Here is a 27,338-nt window from a genome sequence, read left to right on the forward strand (position 1 = left end):
GTCCCATACTTGCCCCAAAGGTAACTATAGTAGTCTCCTGAATTTCGTGTTGCTTATTTCCCTATGTTTTCAATGATAGTTTTGCCATATATGTACATATTCCTAAACAATATATAATTTAGTTTTTATAGCTTTTTTTTCATCTTTTAAACCGGGGTATACAGTTATAGGTGGTTTTATGCTCTTGCTTCTTTCATTCAAATGTTCTATTATTTATCCATATAGTTTTGTGTAACTAACAAAATGAGTAAGCTCTGTATATGTATGTACCACAATTTATGTTTCCATCCTCCTGCAAGTAGTTGCTATGGACATTTTTGTTTGTATCTCTTGGTGAACAGATACATGGGGTGTGTATCCTAGGAGTGGAATTTCTGGTTTATGATGCATGAGATATTTAGCTTTAAAATATAATGCTGCACTGTGTCATGTTGACTTGCAAGTTGAATTGTGTCTTTGCTAGAATAGACTGGGCTTAGCATTCAGAGCAGCTCTTCAGGCCTTTATTATATAGCCCTTAGTTTGGTTAGAATCTCTTTAATTTGCTTGGTTGGAAAAACAGGTCATCTGCTTAAACATAAAAGGCCAAGAATAAAACAGAGATAATCCATTGAGACCGGCAAATGAGCAGCACTTGGGCACCAGGATCCCTGGGAGACATGGCTAATCAATCAGGCAACACCTTCTTCCTTAACTCCAACTTGGCCTCACTGTTCTTTCTAACAGGGTACTTCAGGCAGCCATTGTGCATCAACCAAAACTGACGTTTAGAAGGGAGCCTGTGTGTCATGCTTTTTGGGGATTCTGAGTTTCATGCTGGAAGGGGATGAAGGCAAAGTAGGTGGATAAGGTCAATTTACCAAGGAGTCGTCTTTCATGGATTTGGTCTTTGAAAGTGGGTGAGACCCCAAGCATGGTGGATAAGCTTGAGTTGTTCAAGGTTTCTGTCTTCTCCTTTTGCTCTGTACTTAACTTTACATAGGCTTAGTTGTCCTGCGGCATGTGGGAATCTTCCCAGACCAGGGATTGAACCTGTGTCTTCCTGCAATGGCAGACAGATTCATTTTTAGGAGCTTCCCTGGTGGCTTGGATGGTAAAGAATCTGCCTGCAATGCAGAAGACCCCGATTTGATCTCTGGGGGAAGATCCTCTGAAGAAGGAAATGGCAACCCACTCTAGTATTCTTGCCTGGAGAATTCCATGGACAGAGGAGCCTGGCGGGCTACAGTCCACTAGGTCACAAAGAGTCGGACACGACTGAGTGACTAACACTAATCTTTAAAATGTATTTTATAATTATTATTATTTTTAGTATAATTTGTTTATTTATTTTGGCTGTGTTGGGTTTTTGTTGTGGACTTCTCTCTAGTTGGGGTGAGCAGGGGCTACTATCTAGTTGTGGTACTCAGGCTTCTCATTTCGGTGGCTTCTCTTGTAGAGCACAGGCTTGAGGGCATGTGGGCTCAGTAGTTACAGCTCCCAGGCTCTAGAGCACAGGCTCAATAGTGGTGACCCAAGGGCTTAGCTGCTCTGCTGCATGTGGGATCCTCCTAGACCAGGGATCGAACCTGTGTCCCCTGAGTTGAGAGGTGGATTCTTTACCACGGAGCCACCAGGGAAGCCCAGAATTATTTTGTTTGAATTTATTATTATTAAGGAGGTGAAAGGTCTTTTAAATATGCCTATTGGTCATTACGTTTCTTCTTCTGCAATTTGTCTATTTTCCCTGTGAAGTACAGGGAAGCCTGGCATGCTATAGTCAATGGGGTCACAAAGAGTCTGACATGACTGAGGGACTAAACAACAAAAAAGATGTTTCAGTTCCAAATCTTTCTCTGGAGCATCTGTAAGCTTTTAAGCCCCCGACACTGAGTTTCTATTGCCTTCTAGGTAGAACAGGGCTTTGGCAGTCTGGAGGTGGGAAGTGTGTATTTCTTGATGACAACAGAGATGATGTAGAGTACGAGTTGGGCCACAGAGGGGAATTGGATCATAGGACCCTGAAGATCTCTTCCAGTCTGAGATTTTCTGAGTTTTTTTTTTCAGGACATGCAAGGGACTACAGTGTGGCAAGACAGGGGTGTTAGGCTAATATAGGAATAAAGCTTGTTTTGATTTAGTTTAGCATCACATACAACGAATATACTTTTCATAAGGAAAGTGGCCATGGGCAGTTCTAGAAGCCAAAAATACTATTCGATTTTTTCTTTTTTTTATTTGATAAAGTCCCAGATGTCTTACATTTAGAGAATCTCTAGCCTATGGGTTCCTGACCTGGGTTCTTGGATCCTTAGCTAGGGAAGCACCTGTGACGGGAGGATCAAAATGTATGTGGATGTGCATGCATGCTTTTTATTTCTGGGGAGAAAGTTATTACTTTCAAAATGGTCCTCAACCCAGAAGAAGGTTGAGACCCATCGAATTCATTCAAGTCCTCTCTCTTACAGATGGGGAAACTGAGGCTTAGTGAGGCTTTCCCAGGTCACACAGGGCAGGGCAAGGGTTGAGTCTCCCAGGATCTTGTCTGTCATTTCTTTTCACTATCCTCCCCAACCACCCACCCCTCACAAGTGGGCCTACCATTGCCTACCTAATTTTCTTTTGTTCTTGTCAATTATTAATATTTAGTCATAATAAAAGAAAGAATATGCATCTATTAATTGCAGAGGAATCAAGATCTGGTTCTGGGGCCTGAGAAAGGTTAGATCCAGAGACTTGTAGGTAAGAAACAGAAATATACATGTGACTATACAGGAAAAGGAGAAGGCAATGGCAACCCACTCCAGTACTCTTGCCTGGAAAATCCCATGGATGGAGGAGCCTGGTAGGCTGCAATCCATGGGGTCGCTAAGAGTCCGGCACGACTGAGCGACTTCACTTTCACTTTTCACTTTCATGCTTTGGAGAAGGAAATGGCAACCCACTCCAGTGTTCTTGCCTGGAGAATCCCAGGGACGGCGGAGCCTGGTGGGCTGCCGTCCATGGGGTTGCACACAGTCGGACACAACTGAAGCGACTTAGCAGCAGCAGCAGCATATAGGAAAAGGGGCTTCCCTAGTGGCTCAGATGGTAAAGAACTTGCCTGCAATGCAGAAAACCTGGGTTAAATCCCTGAGTTGGGAAGATTCCCTGGAGAAGGAAATGGCAACCCACTCCAGTATTCTTGCCTGAGGAAATTCATGGACGGAGGCGCCTGGAGGGCTACTGTCAACAGGGTTGCAAAGAGTTGGACATGACTGAGTGACTAACACTTTCACTTTGATACAGGAAAAAAATGTTTATAATAATAAACCAATGTATTAGTTTCCTTTGTTGTTGTTTAATCACTAAGTTGTGTCTGACTCTTGCAACTTCATGGACTGTAGTCTGCCAGGTTCCTCTATTCATGGAATTTCCCAGGCAAGAATACTGGCGTGGTTGCCATTTCCTTCTCCAGGGTATCTTCCTGACCCAGGGAACAAACTGATGTCTCCTGCATTAGCAGGTGGATTCTTTACCACTGAGCCACCTGGAAAGCCCCAATTAGTTTTCTACTCTTGGTATAAAATATTATCACAAATTTTGTGGTTTAAACAACACAAATTTACTATCTGAAATAAAACAGGACTACGTTTCCAAGATTTTTTTAGCTTCTATAGGCTGCCTATATCTCTGGGCTTTATCTTTAATGCACTTGTGTAGCATCTTCTCCTCTGACCCCCTGCATCCTTCTTAGTTAGGACCCTAGTGATTACGTTAGACTCACCCAGATGATTCAGGATTACCTCCCCACCTCAAGGTTCTTAATCTTAATTTCATCTGCAAGTCCCTTTTGCCATGTAAGGTAATTCATGTAGTTTCCAGGAGTAGGACATAGACATTTTGGGGGGCTATTTTTCAGCTTACTTCAACCAATAAAATGCATTTTCTATTAATTCAATTTGTCATACATGATGTTAAAAAGTGAAAAGGACAGTGAATTTTTTTTTTTAAAGTTCTTGACCAACTCCTAAATAATTCTGTTTAAAGAGTTGGAAGTGCCCAAGAGAACCTATCTATCCATCTGAGCAGGGAAAATCAAAGATGAAAATATGAGAAAAATAAAGATTTTTTTTAAACTTTTTATTTTGTATTAGAGTATAGTCAATTAACAAGCAAAGTTGTGACAGTTTCAGGTGAACAGCGAAGGGACTCAGCCATACACACACATGGATCCATTCTCCCTCAAACTCCTTCCCATCCAGGCTGCACATAACATTAAGCAGAGCTCCCTGTGCTGTACGGTAGGTCCTTGTGGGTTATCCATTTTAAATATAGCAGTGTGTACATGTCCATCCCAAACTCCCTAACTATCCCTTTTCTTCATCCTTTCCCCCAACAATATAAGTTCATTCTCTAAGTCTAAGAGTTTGAAAAGAAGGATATTTTAGAACAAATTACTGTCAGCTGGGCTTTTTTGAAAATTAAGCCAGCTCTGCGCTTCTTCAGGTCCAGCAGAGACGGCTGGGCTTTCAGCCCATGTAATTCTATGTGGACCCGTGGGAACACCAGAATTAACCATGGCATATGCACAAATACATGTGTGACCTTAACCTGGTAACAGCTGATGGGTAGGTGGTGGGATATAAATGATGCTATAAATGGAAATAATTTAATAAAGGGATTAGAGAAATTCCTGAACAGATAGTTCAGAAAATGAGTGAGTAACTGTGCAAGTATTTGGGTTACAGTCTTCAACATTTGCATTTGATGTTAAGGATAACCACAGAGTAGATTTAGACTATATATTTAATTTGGCACTTTAATTCATCTGCAGAGGTCAGACATGTTGATATGTCACATGACCCATAGTGAGCTGTGTTGCTAAACTTGATTAACTAATCCTTAAATGCAGAAGTTTGGGGATAATAGCTTTTTAAGCAAGTTCAGTTCAATTCAGTCGCTCAGTCGTGTCTGACTCTTTGCGACCCCATCTGCAGCACGCCAGGCCTCCCTGTCCATCACCAACTCCTGGAGTTCACTCAGACTCACGTCCATTGAGTCAGTGATGCCATCCAGCCGTCTCATCCTCTGTCGTCCCCTTCTCCTCCTGCCCCCAATCCCTCCCAGCATCAGAGTCTTTTCCAATGAGTCAACTCTTCACATGAGGTGGCCAAATACCAGAGTCTCAGCTTTAGCATCATTCCTTCCAAAGAAATCCCAGGGCTGATATCCTTCAGAATGGACTGGTTGGATCTCCTTGCAGTCCAAGGGACTCTCAAGTCTTTTCCAACATTACAGTTCAAAAGCATCAATTCTTTGGCGCTCAGCCTTCTTCACAGTCCAACTCTCACATCCATGCATGACCACAGGAAAAACCATAGCCTTGACTAGATGGACCTCTGTTGGCAAAGTAATGTCTCTGCTTTTGAATATGCTATCTAGGTTGGTCATAACTTTCCTTCCAAGGAGTAAGCGTCTTTTAATTTCATGGCTGCAGTCACCATCTGCAGTGATTTTGGAGCCCCCCAAAATAAAGTCTGACACTGTTTCCACTGTTTCCCCATCTATTTCCCATGAAGTGATGGGACCGGATGCCATGATCTTCGTTTTCTGAATGTTGAGCTTTAAGCCAACTTTTTCACTCTCCACTTTCACTTTCATCAAGAGGTTTTTTAGTTCCTCTTCACTTTCTGCCATAAGGGTGGTGCCATCTGCATATCTGAGGTTATTGATATTTCTCCGAGCAATCTTGATTCCAGCTTGTGTTTTTAAGCAAAGATTAGGTCAAATGCCAAGTTGTCCCCCAAACAATATCACCTCTCATTTGCATCTGAAGATGTGTTCTGAGTCTGGGAAGAGGGGTTTGGTAGAGTGTGGGAGGTGCATCCAGGTCTGAGTGAGGTGTGTAAGCCTTTTCCTGTGAGCTGTGGCAGAGAAAATCTTGAAAGTTGCTATTTTAATTAAAGAAATGTTAAAAATCTCTAGGTCTGGTCTAGGGATATACACCACCTAACTTCTGCTAAGGTAAATAATTGTGCAAATGTGAATCCCTTAAGGATTGACATGGGCCATTTAAAAACAAGATTAGAGGGCTTCCCTGGTGGCTCAGTAGTGAAGAATCCACCTGCTAATACAGGAGATACAGGGTTTGATCCCTGATCCGGGAAGATCCCACATGCTGTGGAGCAACAAAGCCCAAATGCCACAACTACGGAGCTCTAGAGCCTATGTACAGCACTACCGACGCCCACTCGCCTGGAGCCCATGCGCTGCAACAAGAGAAGGCACTGCAGTGAGAAGGCTACACACTGCAGCTAGAGAGCATCCCCCCATCACAGCTAGAGAAAAGCCCGAGCAGCAGCAAAGACCCGGCAAAGCCAAAAGCAAACAAATACAATTTTTTAAAAATGACATTAGGTAGATGCCGTAGCAAAAAGAAACAGAGTATCCCAACTCTGGCCATGTTTCTCCTCTCTACAGAAGCCTCCACTGGACCTCTTCTGTCCCCTCCATCCCAGCCCCTCTAGCTGCAGAATAAGGTCTTATTACTGAAAGATGCATTCTAGGTCCCCCACAGTCCAGTCATTTTTCCAACATTATTTCCCAGTAATGTGATCTTGTCAAACAGTTCCTCCTGTCTCCTAGACACACCTGCCCTGACTGCTCCCCCCATGGAAGCCCTTGACTCATGCCAGTGCCTGTCCGTGGCAGAGCACTTGATCTTCTATGTATAACTCAGCTCATCTTCAGACAGTCAGAACCATGCCTCCCGGCCTCCTTGGTGATGGCCTTCCCAGGTTCCTCCTTCCTTGACCTTGAATCCTGCAGCAGGATTCCTGGGGGGCATGCCTCACCTTCCTTATATGTGTTTATGCACCAGCCCAAACTGGGGACTGCTTGAAGGCAAAGTCTGTATCTTCTTTATCTCTGTCAGCTAGCTCAAGGCAAGGCACATAACAGATGCTCAATAAATGGTTTTTAATACACTTAGAACTTTTAATTTACTTTTAAAAATATATATATAGTAAAAAACATAAAACAAACAAAAAATTCAAAACTTGAAGTATAATTTACAATATCATATTAGTTTCAAGTGTATGACACACTGATTCAATATTTTTATAGATTATACTCCATCTAAAGTTATTACAAAACACTTGCTATATTTCCCTGTGTTGTATCCTTCTAGCTTATTTCCTTACAGCTTATTTATTTTATACATAGTAGTTTGTATTTCTTTTTTAAAAAAATACGTCTTTACAGAAGGAGGTGGTAGGATCATGGAATCATTATCAATTATGATGAGACTTTTTTTTTTTTTTTAAAACCAACACCTTCTTTTTAAAAATTTTATTTATTTTTTATCTTTTGGCTGCATTACAGCATGTGAGATCTTAGTTCCCCAACCAGGGATTGAATCTGCATCCCCCAGCATTGGCAGTGCAGAGTCTTAATCACGTGACTGCGAGGGAAATCCCAGTAGTTTGTGTCTCTTAATCCCGTACCCCTATCACGACCCTTCCACCTTTCCTCTCCCCACTAGTAACCACTAGTTTGTTCTCTACATCTGTGAGTCTGTTTCTGTTTTTGTTATACTCATCTGTTGATTTTAATTTTTAGATTCCACATATATGTGATAACAAACATTACTTATCTTTCTCTTTCTGACTTATTTCACTGAGCATAATGCCCTCCAGGTCCATCCACATTGTTGCAAATGATGCCCAATAAAAACTTGTGAAAAGAAGAAAGATGGGAAGGAACAAGGAAGGAAGAAGGAATTCAAAATATTGTAAAGTTCTCTGGGTACTTGGGGGATGCGATGTTCTTTTTTAAAATTAATTATTTTAATAGGAGGATAATTATTTTACAATATTGTGATGGTTTTTCATATACATCAACATAAATTGGCCATAGGTATACATGTGTCCCCCTATCCTGAACCCCCCTCCCAGATGTGATTTCTTTAAGACAGATGCTCTCCCCTGCAATTTTTAAGGGGAGACCTCCTCTCAGGCTACAAGTTTTTAGGTAGCCCAGGAAGCCAGAACAGTTGGTCCAGTCCTCTCTGGCTGTGTTTTTAGAGGGCTCGTCCACCTTGCAGGCGCCTTCTATTTGCATTTATCTGTTCAGGAACCAGTTATTTCCATACAAGGAGTTGAGCAGCAGCTGCCTTTCCATCCCTCTTGACTCTGACAGATGATACAACCCAGGGCTGCAGAGGAAAGAGTGAGCAGGGACCCGCTGGCTGGGGCAGGGCACACTCAGGGCTGTACACAAAGCAGGTAGGTTTGGGAGCTTCCTCTGCCTTCTGTGCTGGGAACAGTGTCAGGCACCAGGGACCCCTGTGAGAATAATATCTCTGGGAAGACAGTGATGACAAAATTTAAAGGTTATACTCCATTTATAGCTATGACAAAATATTGGCTATATTGGAGTATAACCTTTAAAACTTGTGAATCACTACATTGTACACCTGTGACATATAATACCATACATCAACTATAATTAAATAAACAAAGTTCTAATACCACTTTCTGACTTATTTATTTTATTGAAGTATAGTTGATTTACAATGTTTCAGGTATACAGTAATGTGATTCAGTTATACATATATATATCCTTTTTCAGATTCTTTTCCATTATAGGTTATTACAACATATTGAATATAGTTCCCTGTGCTATATAGTAGGTCCTTGTTGTTTATCTATTTTCTATACAGTAATGTGTATCTGTTAATCCCACATTCCTAGTTTATCCCTTCCCACTTAAAACCACATCTTAGATTCCAAGAGAAAGACTGCTTCTGCCAGCCAGCTTAGCTGATGACCTTCACCAAGCCACATTTCTCCTCCTTAGTCTCATTTTTTCAGTCCCCACAAGAGTCCCATTTACACAGTGCTTTGCAATTTTCAGAGATATTTTTAAGCAATTCTCTTTTGTTAAACCGTCACAGCAACCCTTTAGTGTATAGGTCATCACTGTCTTCCCAGTTGCCATTTCCTTCTCCATGGAATCTTCCTAACCCAGGGATCGAACCCAGGTCTCTCACATTGTAGACAGATGCTTTACCGTCTGAGCCACCAGGGAAGTTGAATTGTAATTAAACATTTATTATAACAAAGTGATTGTAAAGACTCTGATGAGACAAAATGAGGGCAAGAGATTGTTGAACTGGTGGCTGAATTGAGTCAAGGCCTGATAAGGGATTGTATACATTGTTGTAAAGGTCTCTCCATCACCCAGTATGGGGTGAGGTCTCTACTGTAGTATCTTGGGGCTCTGTCCCTAGCCTTCTCCTGGTCCAAGTAGTAGTAGTGGCATAGTAATTAACGGGCTGCAATTCTGCGCAATTATAAGTAATTCTACTCTTCCTCTCTCATTGGGAAAACTTCAGGGAATACAAGGGAGTGAGGAAGACATTACTATGGGAATAACCTAACCTGTAAGTAAGCCCTAACCTTTCAAAGCCTTGAGAACTTTATAATTAATTACTGGCATTGCACCTCACAGCGGTTTGTGGAGTTGGCCACCCATCACTTCCACTTTCTCTCTGAGCCAAGAGAACACATCACGTAACACTGGTGATATCAGCAACTCTGTCATTCTCACTCTTGCTAAACACACAGAACTGTGACATAAATATGTAGATGTCATTCTGGGTAAAACAGGTCATGTCCCATTATACTGTAGATAATTATGACTTTTTTATTCTTTGGAGAAAAGGACAGTCTATTTCAACAACGAGAAGGACACGTGACACAGAATGCTCTCTCCCATGCCATGGTGCTAATGACCTGTGACTTTCAGCAAGAGGACTGTGAGGAATTTCCACCCACTCCCTTGGCTTAGAAGACGTCCCCGGTTCCTAAAGGGGAACTCCTATGTTGTGATCCATGAACACCCTGCATCCCTCCTCCTATAGTGCTGCTCATGCTGCCTGGTGACCCCAGTTCAATTGTTCCTCCAGCAACTTGCGATATTCCCAGTGCCTAACGCATACAGGTCGTAAATCTATACTTACTGAATTAACCTGGAGGGTTTATATGCAGAGTTCAACAGTGTCCCTTTATTAGTTTCACTGAAAAATATCTGCCAAAAGAATAGGTACAGGGCTTCCCTGGTGGCTCAGTGGTAAAGAATCCACCTGCCAATGCAGGAGACATGGGTTCAATCCCTGATCTGGGAAGATCCCTCATGCTGTGGAGCAACAAATCCCATGTGCCACAACTATTGGGTCTGTGCTCTAGAGTCTGAGTCCCACAGCTATTGGAGCCCTAGAGCCTGTGCTCTGCAACAAGAGAAGCCACCACAATCAGAAGCCCTGGGACTGCAACTAAAGAGCAGCCCCTGCTTGCTGCAACTAGAGAAAGCCCTCACGGCAATGAAGACCCAGAAGGGCCAAAAATAAATAAATAAAATTATAAAAAAGAATGGTTACAGCTGGAAGGGACCTTTGGAAACCCAAGCTCCTCATTTTGAAAGGTGGGACTCTGAAGCTGAGAAAGGCAAGGACAGCCCACTGAGCCCATACCCAAACGCCAGTCTCCCAACAGCTGGTGTGGTGCCCCATGGTCAGAGTTTTCTCCCCCTATTTCCAGCCTGGTGAATGTTGTGTGCCACACCTGCTTCAAGAGGCAGGAGAAGCTCCACCGATGTGGGCAGTGCAAGTTTGCCCACTACTGTGACCGCACCTGCCAGAAAGATGCTTGGCTGAACCACAAGAATGAATGTTCGGCCATCAAGAGATATGGCAAGGTGCCCAACGAGAACATCAGGTGAGAGCTGGGCCCTGGGGTGGGGCTTTGCATTTCCAAATGTCAGGTGAGGAGTCGGGTGGCAGCGGGGGCACCACGCCTCGGTCCAAGCAAGTTGGGCTGAGAGCAAATCAAGAGAAAGCCCCAAACAGACTACGATTGCTGCTTCTGTGCTCTCCCTCGATCTGGGCTGTGCTTAGTCACTCAATTGTGTCCGACTCTTTGCGACTCCGTGAATACAGCCTGCCAGGCTTCTCTGTCCGCAGGGATTCTCCAGGTGAGAATACTGGTGTGCGTTGCCATGCCCTCCTCCAGGGGCTCTTCCCAACCCAGGGATTGAACCCAGGTCTCCCCCATTGTGAGTGGATTCTTTACCATCTGAGCCATCAGAGAAGCCCCGCCCCACTTGGTCTGGGAAGCCCATTTATGAGGGAATTTCCACTGGGTGGAGCTGGCTGCAAACTTGTTCTGTGTGGCTCCTCAATGTTTAATTTTTAAAAAGTGATCTGAGTATCATATAATATGGCTTATATGAGGAATCTAAAAAAAAAATGTCCAAATGAACATATTTACCAAATAAAAATTGAGTCACAGGTATAGAAAACAAACTTATGGTTAGCAACTGAAATTAACACAATACTGTAAATCAAGTATACTCTAATTAAAATTAATTAAAAACTGACCTGCTATGTCAAAAAATTAGCAAGTTGCACATTAAAAAAATTAAGATTTCTGGCTTCTCTTAAAAAAAAGTGAAGATTTGGCAAAATGAGAGCTCAATAGCAACTAACCTCTTTAAACAAAATAGAACTTTTCAAATTATCACAGCTCCACTCGTCCCCATGGTTGTACACTAGCCCTTTGGACTCAGTACAAATACCTGAAATGCATTTGCATTTGCAAAAATCTCTGCGCCAATACCTTAATTCCAGAGCTACTAAGTCCAGGAGGCTCTGCCAGGGTAGGACCTCATGCTAGATTGCAGGTAGGTGCTTATGAAGCTGGCAATGGAGAGTGGAGGAGATGGGGATGGTGATGCTGAAGCATTTGAACTGAGCATTTTAACTGTGAAGTTAAAGCCCAGACTGGAATCATCATATCCTGGTAACTTATGGGAAACTGCAAAATGAAATTGCTTAGTCAGCCTCCCCATCTCCTGTCCCCCTTAGTTCCATCTGTTGAAATCTTCTTTTCCCCTACTCCTTCTTTTTGTAATTTCATGTGCAATTTTATTTACTTATAAATTTCCCTCTTATTGAGGTGTAATTGATTAAGTCGTAAGATATTGATATTTAAAATGTATTGTACATTGTGTTGATTTGCTATACATGTGTATTGTGAAAGATCTATTTATCTGTGGTCACCCAAGACAAGCTTTCTAAGTGAGTGCCCTGCAGGTTCAGAGTGCCACCACCAATCTGGAGTGGTGGGCCTCTTTCTTTGGTCTCTTCCTGCCTTCTGTAAAGGGAGGGCAGTATGAGAACCAGCACTCTGGAGGTTAGCATGGCACGGAATGTGTATTACCCTCACTTTACTCACCATTGGAGAGGTTCAGAGAGGGCAAGCAACTTGCCCAGAGTCACACAGTAAGAAGTGGAGTCATCAGACTTCTCCAGTGCTCATTTCAGTTAGCCGCAGGGTCAGGAGAGACACAGGTAACTGGACCTCACTGTGTCCCCAGGCCCCTCTCATGGCTTCCCAGACCACAAAATATGGCTTCCGTTTCCGTCTTCACCTTTATTTGCTTTCTTCTCCTTGCTCCCTAGCCCCAGCATCTTGCTGTTTCTTTTTCCCCCTGCTTCTTTTCACTGGACCCTGCAGCATGTGGGATCTTAGCTCCCCAACCAGGGACTGAACCCATGTCTCCTGTTGTGGAAGTTCATAGTCTTAACCACTGTACCACTAGGGAAGTCCCCATTTTGCTGCTTCTAATCATGCCAAGCTCTCTCTCTCTTTAGGGCCATTGTGTTCGCTGCTCTTTCCCCATCTGCACAGAGTTGGCTCCTATTCACTCCACTGGCAGCCCCGTGTGCCTCCTCCAGCCTCCCCTGAGCACCTTGGCTTCCCCTCCCGCTCCCACTCAGGTCACCCTGTTTGATTTTGGGCATAGCACTTAGCACTAGTTTAGATTATCTTTTCAACTTAGGTCTCCCCGACTCTAAAAGGGCTTCCCTCATAGTTCAGTCAGTGAAGAATCCACCTGCAATGCAGGAGACCTGAGTTTGATCCCTGGGTGGGGAATATCCCCTGGAGAAGGAAATGGCAATCCACTCCAGTATTCTTTCCTGGGAAGTCCCATGGACAGAGGAGTCTGGAGGGCTACAGTCCACGGAATTGCAAGTCAGACAGGACTTAGTGACTAAACCACCAACTACCACTCTAAGACGCTTCACAACACAAGAAATTCCATCCATCTAGTTCAGAACTGTTACCTTGAGCCCGACACTGCGCCAGGCAGCAGGAGGCACTCCACAAGTGTTTGTGGAAATAATGATCGCAGTAAGGCCTCACTCACTCCACCCTTCTGCACAGGCTGGCGGCACGCATCATGTGGCGGGTGGAGAGAGAGGGTAGCGGGCTCACCGAGGGCTGCCTGGTCTCCGTGGACGACCTGCAGAACCACGTGGAACACTTCGGGGAGGAGGAGCAGAAGGAGCTGCGGCTGGACGTGGACACGTTCCTGCAGTACTGGCCGCCGCAGAGCCAGCAGTTCAGCATGCAGTACATCTCCCATATCTTCGGTGTGGTGCGTAAGAGTTCGCTCAACGTGAGGATGGGGTGGGGTGGAGGTGGGCCAGCGACCCCAGCGCTGCCAGGTCAGAGAGGAAGGGGAGGGACTTCCCTCGTGATCCAGTGGTCAATACTTCCCGTTCTGAAGCAGGGGGTGCAGGTTCAATCCCTGGATGTGGAGCTAAGATCACACATGACACACACACACACAAAACAAAACAGGCAATGTTGTAGCAAATTCAATAAACACTTTAAAAATGATCTGCATCAAAAGATAAAGTGTGGACTGGGGAAGCCAAGAAAAGCTCTGGAGGGCAAAGGAGGCCTTAGATGAGTAGCTCTCACTCAGTTCTCTTTCTGGTCTTGTGTTACTATGAGGTCATTCCTGTGGGGTCTGAAACCAACATCCCACCTGAAAACTACTCTTTATCTCCCACCGCATATTTCGATGGTGATTTACTTTCTTGTTCATCTGCACTTCTATACTTTCTCTACTCCACATTGAAAATGAAGACCCAGGGGGACTTCCCTGGTGGTCCAGTGCTTGAGACTCTGTCTTTCAATGCAGGGGGCATGGGTTTCATCCATGGTCAGGGAGCTAAGACCCCCACATGCCTCATGCAAAAAAACCAGAACAACAGAAACAATACTGTAATAAATTCAATAAAGATTAAACATGGTCCACCTCCCTCCACCCCCCAAATCTTGAAAGAAAAGAAAATGAAGATCCAGTCACTATTTCTTCTTGCTGACCAGGCACTTTGGAAATAAGATTCTTCCTTTTTCCAGATCTAATGGGTTGATCATGGGGATGCAGGGAGAGGAGAGTAGGGGCTTTCTGGAGGGCTTTGTCTTGAGCCACAAATCCAGGCCTTCTGAAGCCATGAGGGAGGAGGGGATGGGAGCCCAGTGGGTCAGCCGACTCAGGCTGTGGGCTGTGGGAACTTGTCTCCCATCTGGCAGGCTGCGTGCCTGCTGGGCTGCTGGTGAGTGGGCTGAGGAGGGAGTTCTCGTAATAAAATAGTATGATCGTGCTCAGCACCTCAGAGTCCTCCCCACGTGCCAGTGCTTCAGTAGTAGAGTTTTCCAGAGAAACAGAACCACGAGGATGTGTGTGTGTGTGTGTGTGTGTGTGTGTGTAGAAAGAGAGAGCGAGTGAGAAAGAGATTTAATGAACTGCCTCCTGTGATTGTAGGGGCTGCTGGTAGCCCAGTAGGCTGAAGACCCAAAAAGGAGAATTGTGTTTCAAGTACAAAGGCAGTCTGCTGAAAGAATTCCTTCTTACTTGGGGAATCAGTCTGGCTCTATGAAGGTCTTCGACTGATTGTATGAGGCCCACCTCCATTGTGCAGGCTAACCTGCTTTACTCTAAGCCTCCCAATTTAAATGTTCACCTCACCCAAAGAACACCTTTTAGAAACATACAGAATCATGTTTAACCAAATATCTGGTCACCACAGCCCAGCCAAATTGACATAAAATTAACCATCCCAGTGTCCCAGATATTATTTTATTATTGTACACAATCTCTGCAACACAAGAGGCAGTTCGGGGCTTTTTCTGGCACTGCTGTGTAGCTTGTGAGATCCTATATCCCCAACCGGGGACCGAACCCCTGCCCATGGCAGTGAAGGAAATGAGTCTTAATCACTGGGCCACAAGAGAATTCCTATCTTGGACTTTTTAAGAATACAGCTACCCTAGACTTTCAAGGTAATGGTGCAAATTGAGACTCTCACATGGTACTCATCTTGAGGGTCATTTGGAATCACATAGAGATCAGGAGACTAACTGTTTTGTTTCCAAACTCTCTAAGCATTTCCAGAATGAGACCACGTTTTCTATTTTTAAAATACTTTCAACAGCTGGTTAGTGTTCTGCACCAAGTCTATGTCTGGTCTGTTAGCTGACTCTCATCTTTTCTTCTGGGCAGATTAATTGCAATGGTTTCACACTCAGTGACCAGCGAGGCCTGCAGGCTGTGGGCGTGGGCGTCTTCCCCAACCTGGCCCTGGTGAACCATGACTGTTGGCCCAACTGCACTGTCATATTTAACAATGGCAAGTGAGTATGTCTTTAACTTGGGTTGGTGTGCTAAGGATGGGGAGACAGTAGGGTATCATCTCTACACTTGACTTAAACCAAAAGTAAACTGTTGGACCTGAACTAGCATGGATTTCATCTGGATAGAAAATTGAAATTTTATTCCAGAATAAGTGTAGAGAGGAAAAATGTAATGAGGAAGGTAGCAAAGTGATTTCTGAGTCTTTGTATATTTCTTGAGGTGGCTGAGATATGTTAAATAAACCTCTAACTACTGTGTAATTTCAAACTTGAAGCCTGAGATTTTCTATCTAGGGGTCACTGCAGAGCATCATTGGCCAAGAAGGCGCCTGTCAGGAGCATGTGTTAGTCAAGTTACCAGCAGAAATCAGAAGGCGCACTCAAGGGTTACCCTAAGAGAATTTAATAAAAGGGCAATTGATAGAAGTGTGGGTAAAGCTGAAGAAACTGACAAAAGAATGGTGAGGTGTCCAGGGTCCGGGCAGCAACATGAAATCATGACCTCCTCTAGACTTGGAGGGGTGATGGAGGAAGTGCTGTTCTGTGGCTGATGAGAGCTGTAGCCATGGGAGGGAGCCGTTTGTTCCCCAGCCCAACAGCTCAGCTGTGCCTGTAGAGAAACCAGCCACAGCTGGAACCGTGGTCAGGCAGAGAGGGAGCCAAGAGACTAAATACCCCAATTTCTCTCTCCTCCCACCTTCTGATCTCCTCCCATTGGCTAAACCAGAAGCCAGATGACCAAAGAATCTGGTTATGAAAACTTCAGAGGTCACCCTCACCCCCTGGAAGGCACAGATCAGAGGACTGAAGGGCAGAGAACAAAATTTGGGGTGGGGTGCAAATGGAGAAGAGTCAGAAAACATGATGAATCCAGGTTGTCCATGGTTCAGACTGGGGGAGCTCTGGGGATATAAAGAAAACTGTTAGTCACTCAGTTGGTGTCTGTCTTTGTGGCCTCATGGGTTGCAGCTCACCAGGCTCCTCTACCCATGGGATTCTTCAGGCAAGAATATTGGAGTGGGTAGCCACGCCCTTCTCCAGGCACTCTTCCTGACCCAGGGATGGAACCCGGGTCTCCTGCATTGTAGGCAGATTCTTTACTGAAATATTTCTTTTACTGTTAGAGACGAGCTCTTATGATGATGCAAGTTAACTATAAGCCATCAACAATGAGCAGGTTTGCCCCCAAAAATAATGGTTTCTGGTTCTCAGCCAAGAAACAAGCTTATGCTCCAGTGGAGCCTGGACTCTGATTTCCCTTTTCCTTCCTAATTCTGAAAGCAAGGGCATGCATGACACTAGGCTTTTGAGCACTTGAGAAAGTCCCTCAAGACAGGAAAGTTTACTTTGGACCCAGATGACAATCTTTTCCCAGTATATTTGTGTTTCCCTTCCTAAACCTCTTGGGGTCACTGGCCTGGACTTCATGGAATCCTCCCCAGAAGGACTGGTGTCTGGAGTTACCCTGGTAGGCAGGGAGGATTAAATTCACAAGTGGGACTGGTCTTTCTGGGTACCCCTCCCATAAGTGGTGGTGAGCCAGTGCCCTTCTTGTCACTACCATAGAAACCTGAGGGGCCCTTTCTTCAGATCATCACCAGTGTCCACTCTGGCTTCGATGCATCCTCTAATTTTGAGCAGACACGCGGTACCCGAGCTTCTTGGCTGTTGTGTGAGAGAAGGTGACTTTGCAGTAACAGTCTAGGTGCCTGCCATAGTGGAAAGAATACTTGTTGTGATGTTAGGAGTCCAATTCTAATCCTAGCAATTTTTACATACTACCTGTGTGACTGGTCTCCAGACATATTCAAACTCTTCCCAAGACAGACATCAAAAGAGGCCACCCTTATGCCCAAGATGCTTGTTTAGAGGGATAATAATATGTAGCTTCCCATATGATTTTTTAGCACTCTACTTCACTTATTTATGGAAAAGAATGCCTGCAGGAACATTTATTTCATTAAAAGAGAAATTGATGTTGTCCAGTCGCTTAGTCCTATCCAACTCTTTGTGACACCATGGACTGCAGCACACCAGGTTTCCTTGTCCTGTGCTATCTCCTGGAGTTTGCTCAAACTCATGTCCATTGAGTAGATGATGCCATCCGACGATCTCATTCTCTGTTGCCCCCTTCTCCTCTTGCCCTCAATCTTTCATTTTAAAGAGAAATTAGCCAGAGTAAACCATCCAAGGATTGTTTGATTCTGCTTCTTGGTGGCAATGCTGCTGGTGACTTGAAGTTGAAGCCCTATTGGCGAACCACTCAGAAGACCCTAAGGCTCTGAAGGGCTACTCTAAGCCCAATTTGCCCATGATTTGGTGTTCAAATTTGCCTGGGCACCCAGGAGCATCTTTCATGAATGGTTCGCATGCTTTTTTTTGCCCTGCCGTTGAAAAATATGGTAGCCCTCTACTTTTGAATTCATTGTTTTATGACAGTCTTGTTGTTAGCTTACAGATGAAAACATCAAGGCTCAGGGAAGGGAAGAAACTTGCCCAAGGCTGAGTCCTTTTGAACCCAGAACTTCTCGTTTCATATCAAATGTACTTTCCATTAACCAGGCTACATCTTGCCAAGGGAGCTCAGCTAGAAGGGGTTGGAAGAGAGTTGGTTGTGCTGGCCAAAGCTTTGATGGCATAACCTGGAATGCTGTGCACTGTTGCTAGCTGTATGGGATGAGCCGATGATAATGATTTCCATTTGGGTGTCTGTTTTGTTTTTCAGTCATGAGGCAGTGAAATCCATGTTTCACACCCAGATGAGGTGGGTCAGTCTTTGAAAACCTCCCTGTTCCTCTGACCCATCTCCCTCACTTGCCTGATTTGCTGGGAATGCCCCTTCCTGAGACCCGTTGGTTGCTGTCTGTCTGTAATGCCTGTCCGCTCCCCCAAATCTCGTCTTTGCTGAATACTGTATGTTTAATGCATTTATGTTAATCATCTTGTTCCTCACCCACCACTACCTTCTGTGCTGTGCTTGCTTTTGCTCCCTTTCTTCTTTCTCTTTTACTCCTCATTTCTTTCTCTCCTCTAACCCCAAAGTATGACAGTCCCTTCCAGTCCACATCTTCTTAGAAAAACACACATGATTCCTCTAAACCCTGTTTACCATGAAATGAGGACTGGTGATATTACTGACCTACTAAAGGACTGTGTGTTTGTTCATAACCTCCAATTTCGTACTCAGACTAGTTCTAAAATTGGTATCTGTAATTGTGATGTTTTTGGTAAGTATTTATTCATATATTCTCTTTACGGCTTCTGGGCCAACCATGAATTAATGGCCAGTATGATATGATAAAGCTCTTGAGTTCAAAATCTTGGCCCCGTTGCCAAAGTGCTGTGGGACCTTCAGGGAAGTTACTTCATCTCTCTGGGTATCAGCATCCTCATCTGTGAAATGAGAAGGTCAATGCCCTGCAGCTAGGACATATTAGGATTCTAAGCAGAGCTGCAAGTAGGCCATCTTGCCCTTCTCTCCTTTTTCTTTTCACTCCTTCAGCTCAGTTCAGTCGCTCAGTCGTGTCGACTCTTTGCAACCCCATGAATCGCAGCACACCAGGCCTCACTCCTTCAGTAACAGTCAAAAATTAGGGTGGAGATGAAAGGAAACAAGGGACTAAAGGTGACAATTTTGCCGGTCTCCATATAACTTGTGTGTGTGTGTGTGTGTGTGTATGATCACATTTATTGGGCATCACAGTGTACCCCACTGTGAGAGGAGTAGTCACCTCAGATACCTGGACACAGGTGTCACTGCCATTCAGCTGTTCCTTGCTGGGCTGTCACCTCAGAACATGTGGAAGGGGTTGCCTCTGACTGAGACCATCTCCTGCCTTTCACATGGCATCTGACTCAGCCTCTCTGGGAGGTGAAGGGAATGACTGCGGACCTCTCTGCTGATGCTTTCCTAGCCCTCCGCATCCTGCCACTCACTCTCTAGGTGATGGGTTCTCTCTGGGAAGGAAGGTGCCAGGATCTTGGGGAGATACAGGAGCACAGCTTAGATACAGAAGCACAGTTTTCTGGGCTCACTACTCTTTCTATAGCTTCTGGCCTTGTGGGTAGAAGATGCATGGCTGAGAGGTCCACGGGCTGGTCTCTGCTGGTTTGGCTTAGCTGGGTGTCAGTTGTGCAGCGGCCTTTTGTCTTCAGCACATTCTGTCTCTATTACATGGTGAGGTGTGTAGTGCTGTAGGTAACTGGAGGCTCAGGTCTAGGCTGGAAGGTGGTTGAAATGTCATCTGCTCTTTCTAACCCACCTTCAACCCCAAATTCATGTCCCCAAGTAAACAAAAAAGTGAAAAATGCAGTGGGGTACTAAAGAGCCAGGCTTTAGTTGCCTTCAGAGATCTCCAAGCATAACTCTCCTCACTTAATGTTGGCCTGAACCATTGGACCAAAAGTTTAGATAGGCCAGGCCTTATAATTAGACACAAAATGGGTTAAGATTGTGGGTAACTGAATATGTGTGTTTCTGAGAGAAGCCGTCCTTGACCAACCAGACATGACTATTAAGTCTTCTCTTGTTTGAAGTTTGTACCTTATTATTTCTCCTTTCCTTTTTTACAATCAGTGGCTAAATGCACAGGGATAATTGTAGACATGGAAGCTTCATATGCTTTTATGACCAAGCCCAGCTCTCTACTGGGAATCTATTTGAGCTGCTTCCAGAGCAACAGACTGAATGCAGCAGATTTGATTGTTATGACAAGTAGAGCAGACCTATTCAGAAAACTGTCCTTTATGTCACAATTGCCCCTTTTGGAGGAATGTTTTCTCAGAGTGTTAGTGGAAGTTGTCTTTGAGGTTCAACTCCTTGAAACCTTGAAGAGCATGTATCCCACCCTGGATTTGATTGACTCTTTTCCTTTACCTTGGTCCAGAATTGAGCTCCGAGCCCTGGGCAAAATCTCAGAAGGAGAGGAGCTGACGGTGTCCTATATCGACTTCCTTAACGTCAGTGAAGAACGCAAGAAGCAGCTGAAGAGACAGTACTACTTTGACTGCACGTGTGAGCACTGCCAGAAGGGGCTGAAGGATGACCTCTTCCTGGGGGTGAAAGACAACCCAAAGGTACACGCAGCCCCACTACTGGGGTGCTTTTGGGCATCTTCCTCAAGAGCCAGACAAGGGTGGATTCCCCAGCTAACCAAGGTGCCCTTGCCTTGCTGATTTGTGGACAGAGCACCACAGATGGGTCCTAGCTAGTGTCTTGGTGCCACTGCTTGCCAGGTTTTTGAGCTTGGGGAAGTAACTCTGTTTTCTCAATTGTAAAATAAGAACATGACATCCACTGTGAGGGGCTGCTATGAGGATTAAACAGGATGATCTATGTAAAGGAAATGGCATAGAGAGTAGACACTTAGTAAATTTAAGTTCCTCTTCTTGCCCCCTTGCACATTAAGTGATGCAGAGAGTTTCTCATAGAGAGACCAGATGGGCAAAGAGATTTGTTGTCAGATTATCACAGATATGTTCCTAGTCTTATGGAAATGGGCAATGTGCAGACCAGGTGATATTTAGATTGGTTAAAACATTTACCTCCTGAGTAGCTCTTTCCTCATCAGTGGTGAGACCACTGAGCATTGCAAGTCTTATCAACGAGGGGGTCAGGGGCTTGCTGAATTGGGAGAGCTAGGCGACAAAATAGCCAATTAAAGCAGCAAGCTTGTAATCACTTACCTGTAATGGTAAAGCATGAGGCTGAGACTGGAGTGGGCGCCGATTCCCCCAGTCCATTTTCCCCCCATGGGAAGGCACACAGGTGGAGGGTCAGGTAGATCAGCACAGATGTGAGGGTTGGCTCACTGCTGAGAGACCCAGAACTGAAGGCCCCACAGTTTTATGGACCCTGAGGCATGTGAGTGAGGGGGTGGGAGGTGGGGGAAGAGTTAGGAGTAGAAAAGTCTGGGATACAGAGTCAGAATGAGGAAGCATGTCTCAAAATCCCCCAGGGACTTCCCTGGTGGTCCAGTGGTTAAGACTCCATGCTTCCAGTGCATGGGGTATGGGTTCCATCCTCAGTCCGGGAGCTAAGATCCTACACGCTATGTGGTGCAGCCAAGAAAATACTAAAAAAGAAAAGAAAATCTCCCCCAACTCCACTTTCACAATAAGCAGGCCTCAGTAGAGGCTCCTGAAGAAGACCTCAAGACCTCAGTTAATCAACTATACTTCAATTAAAAAGAGAGAGAGAGACTTAAGAATGAAGGCACCTGGGTCAGGAATGCCTGTATGTGAAGAGTGTGACCTGCCAGGATGGGCCTGAGCCCTTGGCTGCACCTCCCTTCAGAGACGGCAGTGCACTGGCCTTGCACCAAGTCTTTCGTGGGGAGAGCAGCTTTCCCTCCTACCTGTGTGGCCTGCCGGGTACAGCTTATAGTCAGATCTGAAAAAGCACATATAGGTTTTTAACTGGGCACCAGACTCCTTGGAGAGACTAACTCAGTACTTCTGTATAATGCACAATCCATCAGTGCATTTGAAGACACAAATATACTTGTGAATTAACTTCTGTATCCTATTGGGCTTCCCAGGTTGCAGTAGTGTAAAGAACCCACCTGCCAAAGCAGGAGACATAAGGGACTTGGGTTTGACCCCTGGGTTGGGAAGATCCCTTGGAGGAGAGCATGGCAACCCACTGCAGTATTCTTGCCTGGAGAACCCCCTGGACAGAGGAGCCTAGTGGACCGTAGTCCATAGGGTCACAAAGAGTCAGACATGACTGAAGTGACTGAGCACGCACACAGACATTGCATCCTGTGTGTTGGCAGAAACTTGTCTCTGGTTACAGCAAAGGCTACAAACAAAATTGACTTCTAGGTTCAGATGGTGGGACCCACTCAATTACTTACAGCATCAGTGCTACTGTCCCCCACTCATTTCTCTCATCCCCAGGCTACTCTAGACATTTTTTTTTTTTTTTGCCACTAGCTTATTTTTATTTTTAATAGATAATATTTTTACCCTTTGGCCAAGCTGTTCTAAGAATTACCCTGCAGGTATACTTGCATACATGCATGGGTATATGTATAAAGAGATAGGACACTGTGGCATTGTTGGGAACAACAAAATATTGAATAATACCTAAGTAACCACCAATAGGGAAATATTTAAGTTAGGGCAATACCTCAAAGTCACTAAAACTGATAAGGTATATCTTTATGTACAAATATGAAAGGAGCTCTATTTCTTTTTTTTTCATTTATTATTTTTTAATTGAAGTATAATTGATTTACAGTGTTGTGTTAGTCTCTGGTATACAGCAAAATGATTCAGTTATACATGTGTGTGTGCATGCTAAGTCGCTACAGTCATGTCCAGCTCTGTGTGACCCTCTGGACTGCTGCCTGCCAAACTTCTCTGTCCGTAGGATTTTCCAGGCCAGAGTACTAGAGTGGGTTGCCATGCCCTGCTCTAGGGGATCTTCCTGATCCAGGGATAGAACCTGTGTCTCCTGGATTGGCAGGCAGGTTTTTTTACCACTAGTGCCATCTGGGAAGCCTATACACACGCACACATAATTCTTTTTCATGTTTTTTCCCATTGTGGTTTATCACAGGATACTGAATATAGTTTCCTGTGCTATGTAGGAGGACTTTGTTGTTTATTCATTCTATAGATAACAGTTTGTGTCTGCCAGCCTCAAACTCCCAATCCTTCCCTCCCCGCCCCCTTGGTAACCATAACTCTGTTCTCTATGTCTGTGAGTCTGTTTCTATTTTGTAGACAAGTTCATTCATCTCATATTTTAGATTCCACATGTAAGAGGTACCATATAGTATTTGTCTTTCTCTTTCTGGCTTACTTCACTTAGTATGATAATCTCTAGGTCCATCCACGGAACTGCAAATGGCATTATTTCATTCTTTTTAAATCCCTGAGTAATATTTCATTGTATATAGGCACCACATCTTCTTTATTCATTCATCTGTTGATGGACATTTAGGTCGTTTTTGCATCTTAGCTACTGTGATTAGCTGAGCTCTACTTCTTTCTTTAAAATCATTTATTTATTTATATTTGGTTGGGCTGGGTCTCTTGCAGCGCACAGGCATTCTCTAGTTGTGGTGAGCAGGGGCAACCCTTCGTTGCAGTGCTCAGGCTTCTCGTTGTGCTGGCTGCTCTTGTTTCAGAGCACATGCTCTGGATGCTTTTGTAGTTGTGGCACACAGGCTCCGTAGCTGTGTGGCATCTTCTCGGACCAGGCACCAAACCCGTGACCCCTGCATTGGCAGGTGGATTCTTATCCACTGTGCCACCAGGGAAGTCTGAGCTCTATTTCTTAAGGGAAAAGAGTTAAGGGGCCAAACATTGACATATGAATTTGTTTCCTAGGGCTGCCATAACACCCAGGACCCCAAACTGGGTGACTTACAATAGAAATATATTGTTTCCCAGTTCTGGAGGCTAAAATTTGAAATCAAGGTCTTGGTTAGACTGGTTCCTTTTGAGAGCTATGAAGAGAGTATCTGCTCTAGGCCTCATTCCTTAGATGGTAGACGGGCCTGGGCCTCTGTCCATGGTCTTCCCCTCATGCATGTATCTTTCTCTTTACCTGGCATTCTGTTTATAAGAACACCAGTGCCATTGGATGAAGGGGCCACCCTTAATTAAGTTTGACCCCATCTTAATTAATTACACCTGCACTGACCCTATTTCTAAAAAGGTCATGTTTTGAGGTACTAGGGGTTAGAACTGAAACATATGGATTGAATTTGGGAGGGGAGTGTAACACTGTATGCAAATTAAAATTAAATTTATTTAATTATTAAAATTAGAAAGGACACATGCACTCACACAGATACGCGTACCCACATGTGTGTGCAAGCAGAAGTCAATCTCGATACAGGGCAGGATACAAAACACTCAGGGATGTGTTCTTTATAGGAACAACCCCATTTTCATAGAATCAAAGGTTCTATAGTCCAGGAAATGTGAATTGGCTTGTATGTATGGGGCACTGAGCTCAGTACCACAGGAGGTACAGAAAGGAATAAGCTACTGTGTCCACCCTTAACCTGACCTTCTAGAACCTGCAGGTTAACGTGTGTCTTATCTGCAAGCCAGCCAGCCTTCCCGCCTGCTGCCTGGACCTGAGTAATTTTTTTATAACTTGCTTCTACCACTACCTGGAGAAGGAAATGGCACCCCACTCCAGTACTCTTGCCTGGAAAATCCCATGGATGGAGGAGCCTGAAAAGTTGCAGTCCATGGGGTCACTAAAAGTCAGACACGACCGAGCAACTTCACTTTCACTTTTCACTTTCATGCATTGGAGGAGGAAATGGCAACCCACTCCAGTATTCTTGCCTGGAGAATCCCAGGGACGGGGGAGCCTGGTGGGCTGCCGTCTATGGGGTCGCACAGGGTCGAACACGACTGAAGTGACTTAGCAGCAGCAACCACTACCTAATTTTTAAGAGACAAGATCTTCTTTTCTCACTTCTGAAATTAAATGAAATAACTGTAGTTATTTCTTTGAATCTTTTGAAATTTCTTTTTATAGAAACCAAGTTAAGGTATTAGTTTAATTATAAATTAATTAGTACAAATGAACTCAAAATAAATTAGATAAGAAACAGGAATTACTTATTATGACATGGAATATCTGTTTCTTATTTATTTTGAGTTCATTGCATGCATGCTAAGTTGCTTCAGTGTGTCTGACTCTTTGCCACCCTGTGAGCTGTAGCCTGCCAGGCTCCACTGTCCATGGGATTTTCCAGGCAAGAATACTGGAGTAGGTTGCCATGCCTTCCTTCAGGAAGTCTCCCCGACCCAGGGATCAAACCTGTGTCTCTTTATGTCTTCTGTATTGTCAGGCTGACTCTTCACTACTAGTGCCACCTGGGAAGCCCCTTTGAGTTCATTAGTACTAATTAATTTATTTCCTATTTACTTATCCTGAAAGGACCCGTCTATGCTCATATAATACACTATACATGTAGATTTTAATATTTTTGTATATTTTATACATTTTTAGGAGAATATCCTTAAACACACCCAAAAATCTATAGTCACATTTTAAGATTCTGATATCAGATGTGTTGTTTTTTCTTTTTCCATTTCGTCTTTTTATTTTTTATGGGAGTATAGCCAATTAGCAATGTTGTGTTAATTTCAGGTGCACAGCAGAGCAACTCAGCTATACATACACATGTATCCATTCTCCTCCAAACTCCCCTCCCATACAGGCTTTTGAATTTTTTGATAATTACCTGGCAGTGCCAATAGTTAAGTAGGTGATGTGTGGCTGTTAGTTCCTGCCCCTTCACTTTAGATAAGCTGCTACCAGATGGTGACCATATGCCCACATCTTCCTATCTGAATTGAAGAGCTGACATCTCTCTTGATACAAAACATCAATGATTTCTGCTTGAACTGACCTGGATTCAAAGCAAAAGCTTTTTATTATTTTTATATCAAAATGGTTTCTCTATTAAAATAAAGAAATAACAATAACTCGGGTTTTCATGTTGACTCAGACAGTAAAGAATCAGCCTGCAATGCGGGGACCTGGGTTCGATCCCTGGGTTGTAAATATCCCTGGAGAAGGGAATGGCTATCCACTCCAGTATTCTTGCCTGGAGAATTCCATGGACAGAGGAGCCTGGCAAGCTGCAGTCCATGGAGTCACAAAGAGTCAGACACGACTGAGTGACTAACACTTTCACTGCCTCCCTCTGCCCCCACCACAGCCCCCCACCCTCCCACCCCCCAAATATTGTAGCGGAAAGAACACTGGAGAAAAAATTAGGAGGCCTGTGTTCTCGTTCTGGCTGTTACCCTGAATGTTTAAGCTTGGGCAAGGCTCTTCCTTGTGGGTTTCAGTTTCCTCATCTGTGAAGTGGGGCCTTGGACTAACTTATTAACAGTTCCTTCAGGCTTTTCTATGATGTCATCCAATTGCTTTTATTTATTTAAATAATGCTTTATCACAGCCTGATAAGCTCCTCTCTGTACATCAGCCTTTGTGACTCAACTTCAAACCTTCAGTTGGCATCAAATTGTTTCCGACTCATATATACATATATATACACACACACATATATATATATGTGTGTATATATATGTTACATTATACATTATATATATGTATACATTATATATATGTATATATATAATATATACACATATAGAGCTGGATAAAAATAAAAACCAAATGTTTTTAAAATGAGAAAATAACACCAATTTCCCTCAGTTGTAGCTTTGTACCCTCCTTGTTTAGGTTGCTGTTTTTTAAATTTTTTATTTTTTCCCTCTTTCTCCAGCTTTCACCTATGGTTTTCACAATAGGAATGTTTCAGTTTTTCAAGTTTGGGGAGCCAGTGTCCCTCTTTCCCTCCCCTCCTCTTCTTTTGGTTCCTCCTCCGGTTCCTCCCCCTTCACCACTAGCTCCTCCCCCTTCTCCTCTGGCTCCTCTCTCTTCCTCCCTGTTTTAATCTTTAATCTCCTCCTTCTATTAATCTTGGTGCTCCTGGAGAGTGGAACCTCTCTCTGTGGGGTTCCTTAAATCCTGTCTGCAGATCAGGCTTTCCTTCCTTTACTCTGAAAAGAGAGCCAAGTGGAACAGCCCATTTCCCTTCTCAGAATAGCTTCATCACATGTTGCATGGGTCAGTTAACAACCTTTCAGCCAGGTTGTTTTGAGAACCTTGGCAGTTGCCTCCTTGAAAAAATTTAACTCCCTTCAAGAGCTTAAAGTAGCACTTTTTCTTACAGCATCAAATTGAAGAAGATTAAAAAAAAAAAAGCTTTCTATAGGAGATGCACTTTATTTTTTTAAATTTGTTTTTAATTGGAGGATAATTGCTTTATGACA

General features: G+C 44.0%; 1 protein-coding gene across 4 annotated transcripts in view; it reads left to right on the top strand.

Annotated features, from left to right (window-relative positions):
- SMYD1 (SET and MYND domain containing 1) overlaps window positions 1–27,338 on the top strand; it is a 50,293-nt gene that overhangs the window by 5,043 nt on the left and 17,912 nt on the right. Inside the window, exons 2-6 of one of the 4 annotated variants that reach the window (XM_086326622.1) lie at window positions 10,563–10,739; window positions 13,251–13,464; window positions 15,382–15,512; window positions 18,238–18,276; window positions 20,399–20,588. In XM_086326622.1, the coding sequence (XP_086182748.1) occupies window positions 10,563–10,739; window positions 13,251–13,464; window positions 15,382–15,512; window positions 18,238–18,276; window positions 20,399–20,588 (751 nt within the window). The remainder of the gene's footprint in view (window positions 1–10,562; window positions 10,740–13,250; window positions 13,465–15,381; window positions 15,513–18,237; window positions 18,277–20,398; window positions 20,589–27,338) is intronic. The other 3 variants (XM_086326623.1, XM_086326624.1, XM_086326625.1) reach the window with 3 other exon arrangements.

This window comes from Bos grunniens, chromosome 11 (assembly GCF_055505025.1).
Source record: "Bos grunniens cultivar Pamir isolate PY7600 chromosome 11, Bosgru_T2T1.0, whole genome shotgun sequence".
In the NCBI taxonomy this organism is placed as follows: domain Eukaryota; kingdom Metazoa; phylum Chordata; class Mammalia; order Artiodactyla; family Bovidae; genus Bos; species Bos grunniens.